Source organism: Capra hircus, chromosome 18, assembly GCF_001704415.2.
Source record: "Capra hircus breed San Clemente chromosome 18, ASM170441v1, whole genome shotgun sequence".
Lineage (NCBI taxonomy): Eukaryota > Metazoa > Chordata > Mammalia > Artiodactyla > Bovidae > Capra > Capra hircus.
Genome location: NC_030825.1, coordinates 44,569,769 through 44,586,841, shown reverse-complemented (window position 1 = coordinate 44,586,841; position 17,073 = coordinate 44,569,769). Strand labels below are relative to the sequence as shown.

The following is a 17,073-nucleotide window of genomic DNA, read 5'->3' as shown; positions in this document are numbered from 1 at the left end:
GCAAATATGCACATTATTAAATGTACATGAGTATATAAGACATTCCACACTTAGACACAGAAGATTTTTTTGTTTACATTTTTCTAGAATATAATAGGAGCTGTACTGAAATTAAACAATAAAAACATACACCAAACACACAACAACTACATCTACAAAGCTCCCTAACCACCACCACCCCCACCTTCCATCGAAAGTGTGCACATTCACAATTGTGGTGATTCAGGGAAAGAAATTAAGTAACTCAGAAAGGGGAAGAGACCCTCCTAGGGTCACAAGCTAATAACTAAAGAAAGCAAGAACCAAGACATTTCAGCCAAAATTATCTAAATACTATCGCAACATGATCTGAGAAAATTTAGAAGGCTTTCTAACCCATTGACCATATCACAGAGCCAGAACCGCTGGGTTTTATACCATCAGACCCCAACAGGCATGGTTCCAAACCCACGGTGGCATGGGGGATGGCTGCTGCTGCTGGGCTCAGCAGGAGGGGACCATTTTTCCTGGCCATGGGAGCTGTGTCTCCAACGGTCTGGAGTGAATGTCACTGCTGTGTTCCCCGGCCTGTCTCCTGCCACTTGACTCCAGACAGAAAAAGTCACGGGAAGTGCAAGGCAGAGCAAGGAAGCAAAAGCCCCAGCTTTCCGACTGGAGGACTTAAAGGGCATGTCAGCAATATCAGGAAGAGGAGGAGCTGGATAAGGTGATCCAGGATTAATGAGTTTCTTTCTGCCTCACCTCTGAGCTCAGGGATCTGATTTTGAACAGCAAACCATAGCCTTTGATAACAGAACTATGGGATTAACTACCAGCCATGAGGATCAGCACATACAGGAAAGATCTGAAGAGTACTATAAAGGCTTTGAAAACTTGAAGAGCATTTCAACCAAGATGAGTTAGAACTTGTAGCCTGAACCTAATTAGGTCCATTGTCCACTTAAGCAAAACAAAACAATACAAAACATCGAGATTCTCCTTAGAATTTAAACAAGACCCAGAATCTCATAATATTAACATTCAAAGTATCCAGAATGCAATCCAACCCTGAATAGCGAAAGTGTTAGTCGCTAAGTTACGTCTAACTCTTTACGACCCCATGCACTGTAGCCTGCCAGGCTCCTCTGTTCATGGAATTCTCCAGGCAAGAATCCTGGAGTAGGTAGCCATTCCTTTCTTCAGAGGATCTTTCCAACCCAGGGAATGAACCCGGCTCTCCTAAATGACAGGCAGATTCTTCATCATCTGAGCCACTAGAGAAGCCCAAAAAGCCTATAGCTATAGCACCTGCTAGTCCCAGGCATTCTCCCATCAAGTACTAAGCAGATCCCTGCTTAGCTTCTAAGATCAGTTGGGATCGGGTGCATTCACGGTGGTATGGCCAGAGACAAAACTTACTTGGTACACCAACAAACAAGAAAATCTCAGCTTGCAAAAGATAATCAATAGACGCCAACCTCAAATGACAAAAATGTTGGAATTAGGAGATAGATTTTAAAGTAGCTATGATAACCATGCTTCAAGAATAAAGACAAACAAATAGAAAGATTTTTCAAAAGTCTTAGCAAATAAATAAAAGATATAAATACAATAACCCAAGTTAAAAATTCACTGGATGGACTCAACAGCAGAATGGAAATGGCAGAGAAAAGACTCAGTGAACTTAAAGACAAATCAAGAGAAATTATCTGATGTAAACGGGGGAAAAAAAGATTGAAAAACAGAACAGAGGCTCAGAGACCTATAGTACAAGTTCATTTAATGTCATCACAGTCTCAAGAGAAGCGTGAGAATGTGTGCAGAAAAATGTATCTCGGGGAATTCCCTGGTGGTTCAGTGGTTAGGATTCTGCAATTTCACCACTGAGGACTTGGGTTCCATCACCAATCAGGAAACTAAGATCTCATAAGCCACTCTGTGTGGCAAAAAAGAATTTTTATAAAAGGAAAATATTTTAAGAAAATAATAGCTGAAAATGCCCCAAATTTGTCCAAACACAAACTTAAAGATTAAGTAAGTCAGAAAGAAAAACACCAATACAGTATACTAACACATATATATGGAATTTAGAAAGATGGTAATGATGACCCTGTATGCGAGACAGCAAAAGAGACACAGATGTGTAGAGCAGACTTTTGGAGTCTGAGAGAGAGGGAGAGGGTGGGATGATTTGGGAGAATGGCACTGAAACATGTATACTATCATGTAAGAAACGAATCGCCAGTCTATGTTTGATGCAGGATGCAGGATGCTTGGGGCTGGTGCATGGGGATGATCTGGAGGGATAATGTGGGGTGGGAGGTGGGAGGGGGGTTCATGTTTGGGAGCTCATGTATACCCGCGGCGGATTCACGTCAATGTATGCCAAAACCAATCCAGTATTGTAAGGTAAAATAAAGCAAAAATAAAAATTAAAAAAAAAAAAACTCAGCAAACCCTAAACAAAATAATCTCAAAGAAATTCACACCCAGATACATCGTTATCAAACAGCCAAAACCGAAGACAAAGTGAAAATCTTAAAATGAATCAGAGGAAAAAATTCGCATCATTACAAGGAGAGGAAGAACAAGGTGAATGGCTGCAGGTTTCTCATCAGGAACCACGGGGCCAGAAGGAGGTGGTAGAATATTTTTAAAGGATTGAAAGAAAAGAACTGTTGACCCAGAATTCTACATCCAGCAAAAATATCCTTTGGGAATGAAGATGAAATACAGGATATTCTCAGATGAAGGAAAATGAAGAGAATTATTTGTTGGAACTGCTCGGAAAGCAACGCTACAGGAAGTAAGGAAGGAAATGATAAGAGGGAAACTCGGAACTTCAGGAACAGAAATGGTAATATCCAGGTAGATCAAACATATTATCTGCTCAGCAGTTCTCTAAAATATGTATAACGATGGAAAGCAACAATTTAAATATTGTCTGCTGAAGTTTTTAGAGAATATATATATTAATATGTAGCACATAAGACAACAACATAAAGCAGGAAGGGTAAAGGGATTGAGCATTCCACTCAAAGTGATAAAATCTCAATTCTAAATACATGGTGAAAAGGTTAAGTATGTGCATTGAAACTCCTAGGGCGATCACTGAAAAAACAGAGTAAAAAAATTAGACAAATGAAAATGGAATACTAAAAAGTATTAAAGTAATACGAAAGAAAGTAGTAAAGGAGAAACATAGGAATGAAAGAGTGGGAACAGAATACAAATAATAAAATTACAAACCAAAACCCAGTTATATCTACAAATAACATTAAATGCAAATGGTTATAACATACAAAGATTAAAACACACAGATTATCAAAATATATTTAAAAATAAAAGACCTAATAACAATGACACACTGTTTATTAAACACCCACTTTAAATGTAATGATAAAGAGTAATATTACATGATGAAAAGGTCAATTCACCAAGAAAATATAACAATCCTGGGAATTCCCTGGCAGTCCAGTGGTTAGGACTCTGCACACTCACTGTCAAGGGCCTCGTTTCAATCCCTGGTTGGGGATTGATCCTGCATGCCTCACAGAGTGTCCAATAAAAACATAATACCCTTATATAAAACAATCCTTGGTGTGTACGTACCTAACAAGAAAAGTTTCAAAATACAGGAAACAGCACTTGGGAATACAGTATGGCAATTTCTTACAGTTACATCTGTATGCATATATTTCCCACCAATCCCACAATTAGGTATTTACCCTAGAGAAGCGTAAACTTACGTTCACACACAAATCCACACATGAATAGTCACAGCAGCTTTAGTTATGATAACCAAAAGCTGGAAACAACTATATGTCCTCAAAGAGTGAATGGACCAGGAAGCTGTGGTATATCCATTCAATGAAATATTAAGCAACAAAAAGGGTACACACCCAGTACTGAGGAATCTCAAAGCCGTGACACTAAGTGAAAGAAGCCAGTCTCAAAAGGCTACTTATATTGCCTGATTCCATTTATATAACATCCTTCAAGGAACAAAACTATGGAGACAGAGTTGAGAGCAACAGTTGACACGGGTTTAGGGTGATGGGAGGGTATGGCCACAAAGAGACGGCATGAGGGAAAGTTTGAGGTGATGGCCTCTCTCTGCATCCTGATTACGGTGCTGGCTCCATGAACTTATGTATGTGCAAAACTCACTGAACTGTACGTTTTTTTAAACAGTGAAGTTTAAGGTATGTTAAAAACACAATAATTTTAATGAGGCTATTAGAAATAAAATCAACTTTTTATTAAGCTCAACTTTTAACTATTAAAGCAGTCTTTTTTTTTTTTTCTGCAGGGGGCCACACCTCACGGCTTGTGTGATCTTAGTTCTCTGACCAGGGATTGAACCCGAGCCCTGACAATGACGGTGTGGAGTCCTAACCACTGGATTGCCTGGGAATTTCCACAGCAATAATTTTTTTTAAACCCAATGAATATTTTCTCTATAGTCTCCATAAAAGGGAAACTTATTACTTGAAAAAAATAGTATTTTCTATACAATACACTGAGTTTTGTTTCAGTGTCTGACATTCAGTGAAAGGCATTCCAGGTAGAGATGTTCATAACGTCTCCTCAAATGATTAAGGCTATGTCTGAAATTGTTGAACTGCAGAGCAGATGTAGACAAACTACAGCCCATAGGCCAAAGCCAACCCACTGCCTGTTTTTGTAAAGTTTTCCTGGAACACAGATGAACTCTTTTTTTTTTTTTTTCCCCCATATTGCATTTAGTTTCTTTTTCACTCACCAGCAAAGGTAAATAGCTATGGTACTGTATGGCCCACAGAGCCTAAAATATTTAATATCTGGCCTTTCACAGCAAAAGCTTGCTTACCACTGCTATCGAATAACAGCAAAGCATTACCACTGGGAAAGGCAAAAGCCACAGTCAGCCAGGCAAAGAGAGCTTGAAAGCCCTGAGTACCTTATTCGAGACTGATTCCGTCGCACGCTCTTCCTCTTTGTTTACTGATGGACTGGGCTCTGGTTTAGCTGGACCAACTTTTGATCTAGCCAAACTTAAAAATTCACTAATGGAATCTTCTTTCTTTTCTTCTTTAGAAGTATCCCATCTGGATGGTTTTCTTGATTCTGAAAGGTAGGACACAGACCTAATGTCAGAATTAGCAAGCAAAAGGCAAGCTGTACTTATGGTTCTTTAATTCATTCAGGAACATCAGTGAGCCTTTATGGTCCAAGCACTGTGCGAGGTGGTAGGAATGTGGCAGATGCTGAAGCAGAGCCCAGTCACAAATGGTGTACACCTGGACCATGTCAGCCTGACCTGACGTACTCACATAAACAATCCTTTTAACAGGAGGGTTTGCACTGCTTCTACCCTATGGGTTAGATGGGTAGTTGAACTGCTTGTACCCTTTACTTCTGTCTTCCCAACAGGGTAGGGGCTGAGACCACAGTTAGCACATGGACCCGGGGAAGCCCTACTCACTGTCGGAACCTCGGTGCTGTGGAACTTTTTCACTTGATGCTTGAGTCACAGGTGAGGAAGCTGTCTCAGGGATCGTCAGAAAGTTGAAGACTGAGTATTTGTCACGTTTCACTCTCGGTAAGCCAACTAAAGTTGAACTGGGGGTTGAAAAGGAAACATATATATAATTTTAATAACAACTGCAAGGATAAAATCAAATTCCTGTGAAGCTGCTTGTCTCCTGTTTTTCACCAGCAGCCCTTCTACTTGACTGAAAAGATCCCTTAAGATGTTTTTGCTTCTCAAAGCAATTTTAGAATTTGGAATGTCTGACTTTAGGAGTCAGGAGTTTTTTCTTATGATAGGAAGAGCCAGAATTTAACTCTGACAAGGGATATCCATGGGAAAAAAAGTTCCATTGCTAAAAATATGCCTAAATTTTCTGACAAAATCTGATTCAACTGGATATGCTTTCTTGCCATGTTTACAATCAGATAAGTTGTTGAATTCATGTAACAAATCAGAAAACATAAATTTCATTTTAAATGTAAACTCTATGTGCAGGATTAAAAAGGTGACAAATTAGACAGGCATTTTGTTTTTGTAACTTGACATATCTGAGTTTCCTATCTTCAGTACAGAATAAAGTTTGCTAAATGGAGGTCTGCTTATTTTTTTAGTAACAAATTAAAACAAGTTAAATCTGCAAAGTCTGCAGTTCCAAGTACTTACAAGTAAGTTCACCTAGAAAAGAGAAATTTAAACGAGTATGTAGGGGGATCGTAAGCTTTAACACAGGGGTGTAAGTACTGACATAAAGGCAGGTTTATCACACTTACTCTGGATAAGGGTCAGGGACATTAAACCTCTTACACAGAAGCTTGTCAGGGTGCCACTCAAATGTGTCTCGGGTAAGCTTCCCAAACATCTTCATCTTCACAGCCGACTGCTTGTCACTGACGTCATTCTGGGAAAAGATAGGCATCTGTTTCATCAAGTGGCCACACAGCTGGCCTGCTTCCCCATCTATGAGTTTCCAAACAATCTCCCAAAAATTTCAAACAGCTTATGCTATATATCTGCTAAAGTATACTGGAAGCGAAAAGAACAAACCTCCCTCTTATTCTATAGTGCCATGTATATTTTGATGCTTTTCACCAAAAGATTTAATGTATCTGGCTACACAGTGTTTTCATTTTAAAAATTCAGCTTTGTAGGAAGTGCTTCCCTGCTGGTTCAGAGTCCCCCTTGCAATGGCGGGGACATGGGTTTAATCCCTGGTTAGGGAACTAAGATCCCACATGCTGCAGAGCAACAAGGCCCACGAGCCACAACTAGAGAGCCCATGTGCTACAACTAAGATCTGAGGCCCCCAAATAAATAAATTAAGTAAATAAGTAAATAATTCAAAAGAATTAAAAAAAAATTCACCACGTAGGGAATAGCGGCAACAGACCTCTTGGTCCCGAGGGACTTCCACCTGATCAGAATCGTCCTCCTCCTTGGCGTGAGTGAACCGGGAGGACAACGTCGAATGGGAAGACGCGTAGAGCAGGGCTGCCCGGGCAAACTCGTCCCGCTCTCGGCCTCGCTCCCACTCTGTCATACCGGGGTCCAGACAACGTTCCAGAGCATCTGCGGGGGAGAACAAGGACCTGCTTCACTCCTCGGAAAACACGGGGAACTTATAGGAGAACAAGTTGTTCACACCACTGTAGAGTTCATCAGAGGAAACACAAATCGTTAGCCAGATTCTGAAGAGCACGGCACTGGGGTACTTGGCAGGTTACTGTGCTCCCTTCCTCAAAATGCTGTTTTTATCTGAAGCACCAATAGTCTACCATGGTGAACAGTTTTATAATAAAATAATTTGTTAAGTCAATGTTTTATTAACCCCCCAAAATGATGCTTTTGTTGAATTCTGCCTCGTGCACATAACAGAGAAAAATATTGGGAGACTAATGCTTGAGTTAGTTTTCAAAGCCAGCAACTTATTTCTAGTACCAGATAGTGAAAATTCATCTGTATACTGTATTCCAAAGTTTGAGCAGAAAACACTTCTTTCTCTAACATTTTTTTTTTTAATTCAAGAAGAAAACATCAGGGATATAAAATCTTGGCACAGTACACAAGGACATGCTTTGAAAAACCAACCCCTCTAATTTGAGGACAAGCTCTCGCAGGACTTCTGCGTATGTGAGCAAGCTCGTGCCTCAGCCTTGCCATATTTACTTCATAGATCACAGAGTGACTTTCTTCCCATGCAAGGGTTCAACAGCCAACTGTCTCTGTAAGTCAAACTTTAGACTATGATTTAGGGCTACATGGTTAGGATCTTAAGGCAGAGTGGGAAATGACCTTGTTCTCTTGGCAGGAAGTACAACCCTCACACAGAAGTCAAACATTTGCAAACAGAAAATGGTCTGTAATTTAGCATTAGCCAAGGCACGCTCTCTATTTAAACAGCTATCTTTGGGACCCGAGATACAGAGAAACACAGGCTAATTGTTCTTGCTTTCTTAGGTCAAGAGCCAGGGCCTTGAATCTTTACAGTGTTCACAGCAGGGCAAAGTAAAACTGCCAGAGCAGGATACTCAGTTCTGAATCTGGGCCTCGGGTCAGAACAGTAAAAACACTCCCCGTGGTGACATGTGGGAGGCCCCGGCCTAGCACCCACCTTTCTGACCCTGTTTCATATTCACTAAAAATTCTTCATATCGTTTTTGCTTTGCTGGATCTTTAGCGAAAGGTTTGAAGTTGCTGGCTCTTGTGGTGGCCGTCCCTCCACTCAATGCCATGTGCCACGAGCAGTGTCCGACATCTGGAGACGAGGGCTGCGGTCTGCTGCCCGAGGCACTCTGGGCCAGGCTCCTGGCCCTGAGCTGAGCGGCTTTAAGGTCAGTTGCCTGCTTCACTTCTTTGAGTCTCTCTTTATCTTTTTGGGACAGAAATTCTAACACTGAAGTGGGTGCCCCTACAAAGAAACAAAAAGAGCAAGAGATTAAATATGCTGTTAAGACACCTATATTCACATTCCTCTGCACATGTACATTTTCAATATCACAAATTTCTGTAATTGGAGGGGAGTATTTTACATGCAGTGTGATCTGTACTCATACTGTCCCTGTGGACTAGACAGGAATAAAATAACACCACCTCCATTTTACACTTGGCAAAAGTGGGGGCCAATACTTCGATGTTTATCAGGCAAGTGGGTGCTCCTAGACAGAGGGGCCTGACACTGCAGTCTCCAGGCCTCCGTTAGCAAAAGCCCGGGCTCAGAGCACAGTTACCCGTCAGGCACTAGTGTCACAAATGCCCACTGAGCATACTCCATGCTGGGCCTGGGGCTGGGAGAACAACACATACGAGGTCCTGCTCTCACTAGTGAGGGAGACAGACCCTAAAGAAGCAAGAATCAACACCTCCTCTCACCTGCCATGAGAGGAGGACTATGGGGGGAGAAAATAAAAACGATGAGAGGACTAGTCATAGGGGCAGAGAGAGAGATATTTAACAAACAGTGGGCAGGGAAAGCCTGGAAAGTCTCTCTAAAAACATAATATCTGAGGTAAGTTCTAGTAAAAAGAAGGAGCTGGGAATTCCCTGGTGGTTGAGCAGTTAGGGCTCTGTACTTTCACGGCCGAGGGCCTGGCTTCAATCTGTGGTCGGAGAACTAAGATCCTGCAAGCCTCAGAGCAAAGCAAAAAAATAAATAAACAGCCAAAACAGGAGAGAAAAGAGAGGCAGAGGCAAAGTGAAGGCCCCGAGGCACATCACGGCGGCAGGTTCAGAGGGCAGGAGGGGGATCACAAGCCTGGACCGCAGTGGGGTTCAGGGAGAGTGGAGGAGGCTGTGGCCTGAAAGGCGGGCAGGGTGGGGTCCACAGGCCCTAACAGCAGTAGGGGAGGATTTCAGGGGAGTAGGAGGGGAGTCATGTAGTTTGGCGGCTGTTGAAAGGAACTAAGGAGGCTGCTGCAGTGATCCAGATGAGAGAAGGTGGATGCAGAGACCAGGGTGGCAGCATTGGGAATGCAGACAAGTGGACGGCGTCCCCACGCCTGGTGACGCAGACTGAGAGGACTTGCTGAGGGCCTGGGTAGGGCAGGGGAGGTGGGGGAAGAAAGGTGCTGAGAGTTAGGATTCCCGTGTTCTAGGCCGGGCAGGGGGCCACTGGTGGTACCACTGACTGAGAAGGGGAAGGCTGGAGAAAGAGCAACTTTGGGGAAGGAAGTGGGGAACCAAGAATTCTCATTTGGTCTACTGTATTTGAGGCTCCCAAACCAAGTCCAAGTCCATCTCTCAGTGCGTCTTTGGGCTCCAGCCTACAGATTCTCCATATCTGTTCATCCTTTCAGACACACTCACTCCTCTCAGGCTTTCAGGTAAAGACCCACAGTACCCTTCTCCCCTGAGGAAAAGAAACCATATGTTCCCAGGCTGTGCAGAAAAAATGAAGACACACATGGCCCTGGTCTTCACCTCATTCCTGGACAACTACCAAAAGTCTGAAAACTGCTGCACTTGAGACAGGGCTTTGAATTCTAACGACACAACTCAAACGGATGATGAAACAGCAAGTACTAAGCAGAGGCTGTGTACAGGTAAGCAAGCCATTCACAATCAGCAATTTTCATTCCCACAGCCTGGGAATACAAAATTACGTAAAAGCTTCAGTGGAAAAAGGACTTTCCGTTTTGCTTTGGGTAGCTCAGGTTATTATAAACATAATGATTTTAACCTTCTCCATGGCACGTACCTTGAATAGGCGTCTCTCCTAGCAACTCTCCCCGTTTGCAGGCATTCAGCTGGTGCCTACTATGTGTCCCTGGATCATTTGTTGGCTTCCCGGCTGACTCTGATAATACCTGAAGTAAGTGGGAGTTCTCTGAGGTTGCGGCCACCACAGGTCTGAAATAATGCACTGGTCGATAGTCTCTTGGCAATTCGGGTGGTGGATAAATCTTACAAAAAAATACAATGAAGCAAAATTCAGAATATACAGGCAGCAAGGTGATCACGTTTTACTGAACCAAGAAAGCGCATTACCTCTGGGCGTTGTTAATCCCACTCTTTCCTAGGCAGGGCAGCAGCCCCAGGAACAGCCTGCCCAAGTGCCCAGGCAATACCCATCCTGGATGTGGAGGGGCATCAGAACCACCCTGTTCTCAAGGTCAGACATTTTAGATATCACCCCTGAGCACTCTTAACAGAGATGCTACTGCGCATGCTTTACATCATAGGAAGAATAACGATAACTATGATAACTATAGTTAACGCAACTGGTTCACGTGGGGAACCGGTCCACTGTGAATTAGAAAACTTAGAAAAGTATGATTCATGGCTTAGCTTTTAAAAAATTACTTTAAATAAGTTTTTTTTTTCCCCTGTAATCTCTCCTAGTTTAATGTTCAAATAGTATGACTGATTAAAAAATGTTATTAGGGTACTGGAGATGTAAAATTTTATTTAATTTCAGTACTTCACTGAAATTAAAGTACATTTGGGAAACTCAGGCATTCCTGATGGTGGAACAGAGAAGCTAAAAGAAAGCACTAGACATTTTTAAATTACTGCTCTAAATGGTCTTCCTTGCTCCTGGTCTAACAAATACATGCTTAAGGCAGTCCTATATAATCCATTTTCTAGATTTTTCAGCTACCTGGCATTCTGAGCTCTATGATCAGTGAATCACTGAATGTTCTCAGCTCCAGCCACACACTGCACTCACCTGGGGGGTTTAACACTACTGGTGCCTGCATTCTGTCCCATTAAAAAATGTCAGCTGTGGTTGGAGTTTCCCAAATTTCACAGGTGGCTGTAAGGTGCAGCCTGGGGCAAGCACCTGGTCCGATGAGAGTCATGAAAGGGTGCTATGATCATTGTTAGCAAATCTCATTTTTATCATCTTAGCTTGACTGCCTTCTCTGAAAAACACAGACTCCCAAATCAGCCAGGAACATTCTCCTGTTACCATGACACAAAAATCCAGAAGGGCGTGGCAGAAAAGAAGTGCGTATATACACGACTCTTCCTCATTCTCCTCTACTGCATTCAAGGGCTACCCTGATGGCTCAGTTGGTACAAGAATCTGCCTGCAATGCAGGAGACCCTGGTTCTATTCCTGGGTTGAGAAGATCTGCTGGAGAAGGGATAGGCTACCCACTCTGCATTCTTGGGCTTCCCTTGTGGCTTAGATGGTAAAGAATCCGCCTGCAATACGGGAGACCTGGGTTAGATCCTTGGGTTGGGAAGATCCCCTGGAGAAGGGAAAGGCTATCCACTCCAGTATTCTGGTCTGGAGAATTCCATGGACTGCATAGTCCATGGGGTCGCAAAGAGTCGGACACGACTGAGCGACTTTCACTTTCACTGCATTCAAAACATTTCACTCCCTCTGCTAAATCATTGCTCTGTTTTGCTTCTGGATGCAGAGCCTGGGTTTTTAGGCACATATTAGAAAACCTGCCTGTCCGTGAGAGGTTCAGTGAACACAATCCCGCTCTGAATTGATCATGCCCAAAGCCCTCTCCAGTGAGGAACCACCAGTGTCCTTCTCTCCATTTATACATCCTGCCCACAACACTGGGTTTGTCTGTCTAGCGCTCTCAATGAGCAGGAGCTACTTGGGGGCCAAGACTTAGTCTTGAACACTGAGTAGAATAAGTACTTCTCGATCGTTTTAAAGATTTGTTTTTAATGTGGATCATTCTTAAAGTCTCTATTAAATTTGTTACAATATTATTTCTGTTTTATGTCTTGGTGCTTCGGCCATGAGGCATGTGGGATCTTAGCTCCTTGACCAGGGACTGAACCTATACCTCCTGAATTAGAAGACAAAGTCTTAACTACTGGACCACTGGGAAAGTCCCTCTCAACCATTTTAATGCTCCCTTTCATTCATATAAAAAACTCATACTCACTCCCCTTTGACATTTCTGGTAAGTGATAGCAGCTTACTGTGTGCCCCATACTGTTCTGATATATTCTGCTCACTGTTCCATTAACTATCACAACTAAACAAATCAAAGCCACTATAATACCATATATAATTTCTCAGGCTACGCTGTTCCTGGCTTCCCACGTTCTGGAGAACTACAGGCCAAGCCACAGAGATACTTAACAAATGTTTACTGAGTCAAAAACAAAAAACCCGTTGAAATATGGAACAATCTAACATAAGGACGCCAAGGAGACAAATGGTCAGACACCCCTCCTGAACTACCAACCACCCACTCAAACCTATGAGCATGGGGCTCTGATAGGTGTTAAAGAATCATGTGTCCAAAGCTAAAAAAAAAAAAAAAAAAGAATCATGTGTCCAAAGCTGTGAAAAAGCCCACAGAGACAGGACTGTCTGGAAAGGCATGGAGAGTTCTCCCCAGGATCGACCCACATGCTCCTAGCTTTTCTCCCGTCCAGCTGGCACAAGCAAGGAGCCCAGGGAGCCCTGCCCATAGCAGCTAATGTGCTCCATGGCTGCCAGGAAGAGTCGGGACCAGGAGCTGCTATGGCTCTTTGAAACTTTCTATAAGTTACATTGCCCCTAGGGTTGTATCAATTCTATTCTCCTACCAGCTTCTAATATAATTCTTCCTTAATGGAAATAACCACTCACTTGAAGCTCAGATTTAAAAGATTAGCAGTTAGGGACTTCTCTAGTGGTCCAAGAATCCCTAGTGGTTAAGACTCTGCCTTGCAATGCAGGGGACAGGAGTTTGATCCCTGGTCGGAGAACTAAGATCCCACATGCTATGGAGCAACTAAGCCCAGACCAGAACTACTAAAGCCCATGCACCACAATGAATGATCCCGTGTGCCACAACTAAGACCCGAAGCAGCTGAACAGATAAATATATTAGGAAAAAAAAAAAAAGATTAGCAGTTAGATGTTTTGGACACAGTGTGGCTACTGACTGACATTTCCAACATAGAATGTTTCCCTGGACCATTAATAGTCACCAAGCTGTTGCCTCAGTCAACAGAATTTATTTATCTTTTCAGTTGTTAATATAATAACTGAGATTACACAGCAGCAGATATTTTAAACATTAAACCAGCAAGGAAAAAAAAACAAAACTTACTTTCTTGGAAGATAAAGGTTTAGAAGCCAAGGAAAAGCCATCCAAAATTTTGCCAATGTAGCGAAGGTCTTTCTCTGATTCTACAAAATGATGTAATTTGATTAGTTCCAGAGGCAAAGAAGATTAGAATAAGACAAAAGACCTCAGTTGTTTATCTCCAAGATCATAAAACACTACATGTCACTGCTATCAGTAAAAGGGAGGAAAGAATGGCCTGTAAAGCCCTCACACCTCTGTTGACTCAGTGACCAGCAGCCCAGAGCACACCGCCCTGTGCAGATTAGGCTGCCCATGGCACCTCAATCGATATTATCTAGAAAAAGTACCTGAGGTCCTAAGCTAAGGGGCACCAGAGAATATACTCTATGGAGTAACAGATCTCAAAACCATCAAGAGAACAATTATAGATAAAAAATAAAAATAACTTTGAAAGAGTCATGGAGAACCATGGGGCGACAAAATTGCCATTTCCTTCTTCAGAGGATCTTCCCAATCCAGGGATCAAACCTGAGTCTCCCACAGTGTAGGCAGACGCTTTACCATCTGAACCATCAGGGAAGTCCCAGTTTCTTTAGCAACCATCCAAATAAGGCATGGAAGGCAGTACAACCAGGTCAGCCTGTAATCTAATTGTGGGACTAATTAAAAGTGCTTCTTCTCAATTGAAATTCAAACAAGAGATAAAGATCACTAATTCAGGAGGACTAAAGCCCTCTGACTTGCAGCTAGGGATGGTTTTATTGGTCTCAGAGACAACCCCTTTGATTCTTAAGGACTGTCTGCACTTAGAGGTTATGCTGAAAATCCATATGCATGAACTGCATTTTCTGTAGCCAAAAGCTGCTGCTACATGACCACCAGCACTTCACAAGCTGGGTGCTGAACCCTGAAGCAGGCATGGCTATGTGCTGTGTAGGTGGTGCTGAGGTTTTAAACCATTTATGACGCAGCACTGGCCAGTAACTACCCTCCCCTATAGTCTCATTCTTTGTACTTCAACTGACTTAGAATATTTGTACCAGCTTCTGGAAATCCCTAAAATCCTGTAGGGAGACTAAATTTCACATTCTTGGAATTTGGTATTCTTTTAAAACCCAGCAATTTCACTTTTATGAATTTGTTCTGAAGAAATAAATAAACATCTATACACAGAGAGCCGTGAGACTATTATAGCCCTATTGATCAAAAAAATAACAACAATTTAAAAATCAGCTATGGAGGCTGACTACATATAGACTCCCTCAGTGAAAAACCGTAAGGTCAGAACTGTAGATGGTGTGACCCTAAGGTGAGGGGAGGGGACTGTGGCAGACAGGTAATAAGGGGAGGGTGAGAAGCTTAGAGGGAGGCACCAACCCAGGCTTGATGGGGAGAGGAGGGGGATTTAAAGCAAAGGCGCCATACAAAGAAAGAGCCAAAGATTTGGCGGAGAAGGCAGATTTAAATACGTATTTATTATAGATTAGTAATTACTATACAAATAAAATGTTAACATTAGTAATATAGTATATACATGTATGTGTATATATATATATATATATATATAACAATATATATTAATATTGATATAGTTAGTATTGGGTTGGCCACAAAGTTTGTTTAGGTTTTTCCATAGACCTTATGGAAAATGCCAAATGAATATTTGGTCAACTATAAGGAATAACTAGCATATGGCAATGCAAGTTATAATATTAATTAATATATTATAACATTAATATTATATGTCTTTCAGTTAAAAAACCAATACATAGTCTTGGGAGAAAAATCTGAAAATACAGGTAAGCAAAAGGAAGAAAATAAAAGCAGCCTAATTCCCACTCGGATGTGATGTCTACTAATGTCCGGCTACATACCCACCCAGCACCTTGTATAAAACCCTATTTGTTGGGCTTCCCTGATAGCTAAGTTGGTAAAGAATCTGCCTGCAATGCAGGAGACCCCGGTTCAATTCCTGGGTTGAGAAGATCTCCTGAAAGAAGGGAAAGGCTACCCACTTCAGTATCCTGGCCTAGAGAATTCCTAGTCCATGGACTATAGTCCATGGGGTCCTAAAAAGTCGGACACGACTGAGTGACTTTCACTTTTTTAGTGGTGATGAGGACAGAGGCACCCACATAGTGCTGGGTTTCCATGGGCAGGTGAGTCACTGCCACACCCACTGCCCAGAGGCACAGAGAGGCAAAGCAGCCTGCCTAAGGCCACAGCCAATTACTGAGGAGAGCCAGGACTGGAGCCCAGGAAGTCTGTCTTCAGAGTCCGTGCTCACAGCCATCAAGCAAACTACTTCTGAAGACTATTTTTGCACCTGCTCTTTTCTCTTCTGGAAATGTAAAATGGGCATTATTTTGGGGAGTGATGTTTAGATTATTGAGATATATTTTATAAGTGTTAGACCAAGCTTGACCTGACTATAGCTAAAAATGTCTAAATGGATTGTTTTATTGAGACTCTCATCTTACTTTAAGTGGTTGTTATAAGAGGTGTCATTTAGTCACGATTTCTTCTTTGGGGCAGGTACTATGCCAAACCTGTGATGCCATTTAATCCTTACAATGCCCTCAGAGTGGATTTTACCCTCACTTTACAAATGGTTCTAAGACTCATGCAGCTGGGCAGAAGAGAGCTGTGATTCAAATTTAGGTCTGACTGAGGAGAGAGCCAGGATTCAAATACAATTCTGACTGGATTCAAATCCCATGTCATTAAAACCTACTGACTCCTCCCTACACCTTCTCTGGAAAGAAAAACTGAAATCCTACTTAGATCCATAGGGTGTGAATCACTATAGACTCTGACTGGAAATTCCAGGTGTACTGAGAGAAGTCCATCTCCCAGCTCAACAAGAGCCCCTAAGGGCCAGATACGCAAGTGAAGAGATGGGCTGGGCTCTCTGGACAGACCACCTGGTCCCCACACCTGGCTTCCTGACCGGTTTCTTGAGTTGGCCTCCTTTGGCCACCTGCCCAGTTCCTTGAGCTGGGAGTGCTACCCTCTGACCAAGTGTCAGCTCTGACTTGCAACATGAGCCAGCGCCTGTCCACATACTTGCTCCTTTCCTGAGTCCAGCCCCTTCTTCCTCCCCACTTGACCTTGCCTTGACAGTTGGCTTTGGCCTTGAACAGGTCTAAATCCCACTTCTGTCTTACTTCCCACCGTGGGCCTGTCTTCTCCCCACTGTGTTTCTCACTTGGCATCTTTGACCAATGACTTCCTGCTCCACAGAGGCTGACCCTCCAGTATCGATTGTGCAATCCCTTCTTCCTGAGGTCCTGACACTTGGTCCTACCATCAGCTGTGGACCCACGGAATTACCTTTCTGACTTTTATACTGCCTGGGTGCTGTCCAGCCATACAGTCCGTCCCCGGGCTCCTCATCCTTCAAAACGGTATCGTACTTGGATAGAGTTTCTGTGGCATAGATATCGTCATCTTCCTCTTCCAGGGCACCTACACCAAAAGCCTTTAAAAACAGAATTTCACACTGAGCAATTTCAGGTTTTTAGTGTATGCCTACATTGAAGGATGAAGCTACTATAAGGATATGACTGATCAGACCACATTAGC

At 42.6% G+C, this 17,073-nt stretch overlaps 1 protein-coding gene across 1 annotated transcript in view; it reads right to left on the bottom strand.

The window, feature by feature from the left end:
- GPATCH1 (G-patch domain containing 1) overlaps nucleotides 1-17,073 on the bottom strand; it is a 54,865-nt gene that overhangs the window by 15,277 nt on the left and 22,515 nt on the right. The window contains exons 8-15 of the mRNA XM_005692246.2: nucleotides 16,822-16,969; nucleotides 13,510-13,589; nucleotides 10,185-10,389; nucleotides 8,103-8,399; nucleotides 6,882-7,060; nucleotides 6,265-6,392; nucleotides 5,447-5,583; nucleotides 4,922-5,088 (exon numbers count right to left, since the gene is read on the bottom strand). Coding sequence (XP_005692303.2) covers nucleotides 4,922-5,088; nucleotides 5,447-5,583; nucleotides 6,265-6,392; nucleotides 6,882-7,060; nucleotides 8,103-8,399; nucleotides 10,185-10,389; nucleotides 13,510-13,589; nucleotides 16,822-16,969 — 1,341 coding nt within the window. The remainder of the gene's footprint in view (nucleotides 1-4,921; nucleotides 5,089-5,446; nucleotides 5,584-6,264; nucleotides 6,393-6,881; nucleotides 7,061-8,102; nucleotides 8,400-10,184; nucleotides 10,390-13,509; nucleotides 13,590-16,821; nucleotides 16,970-17,073) is intronic.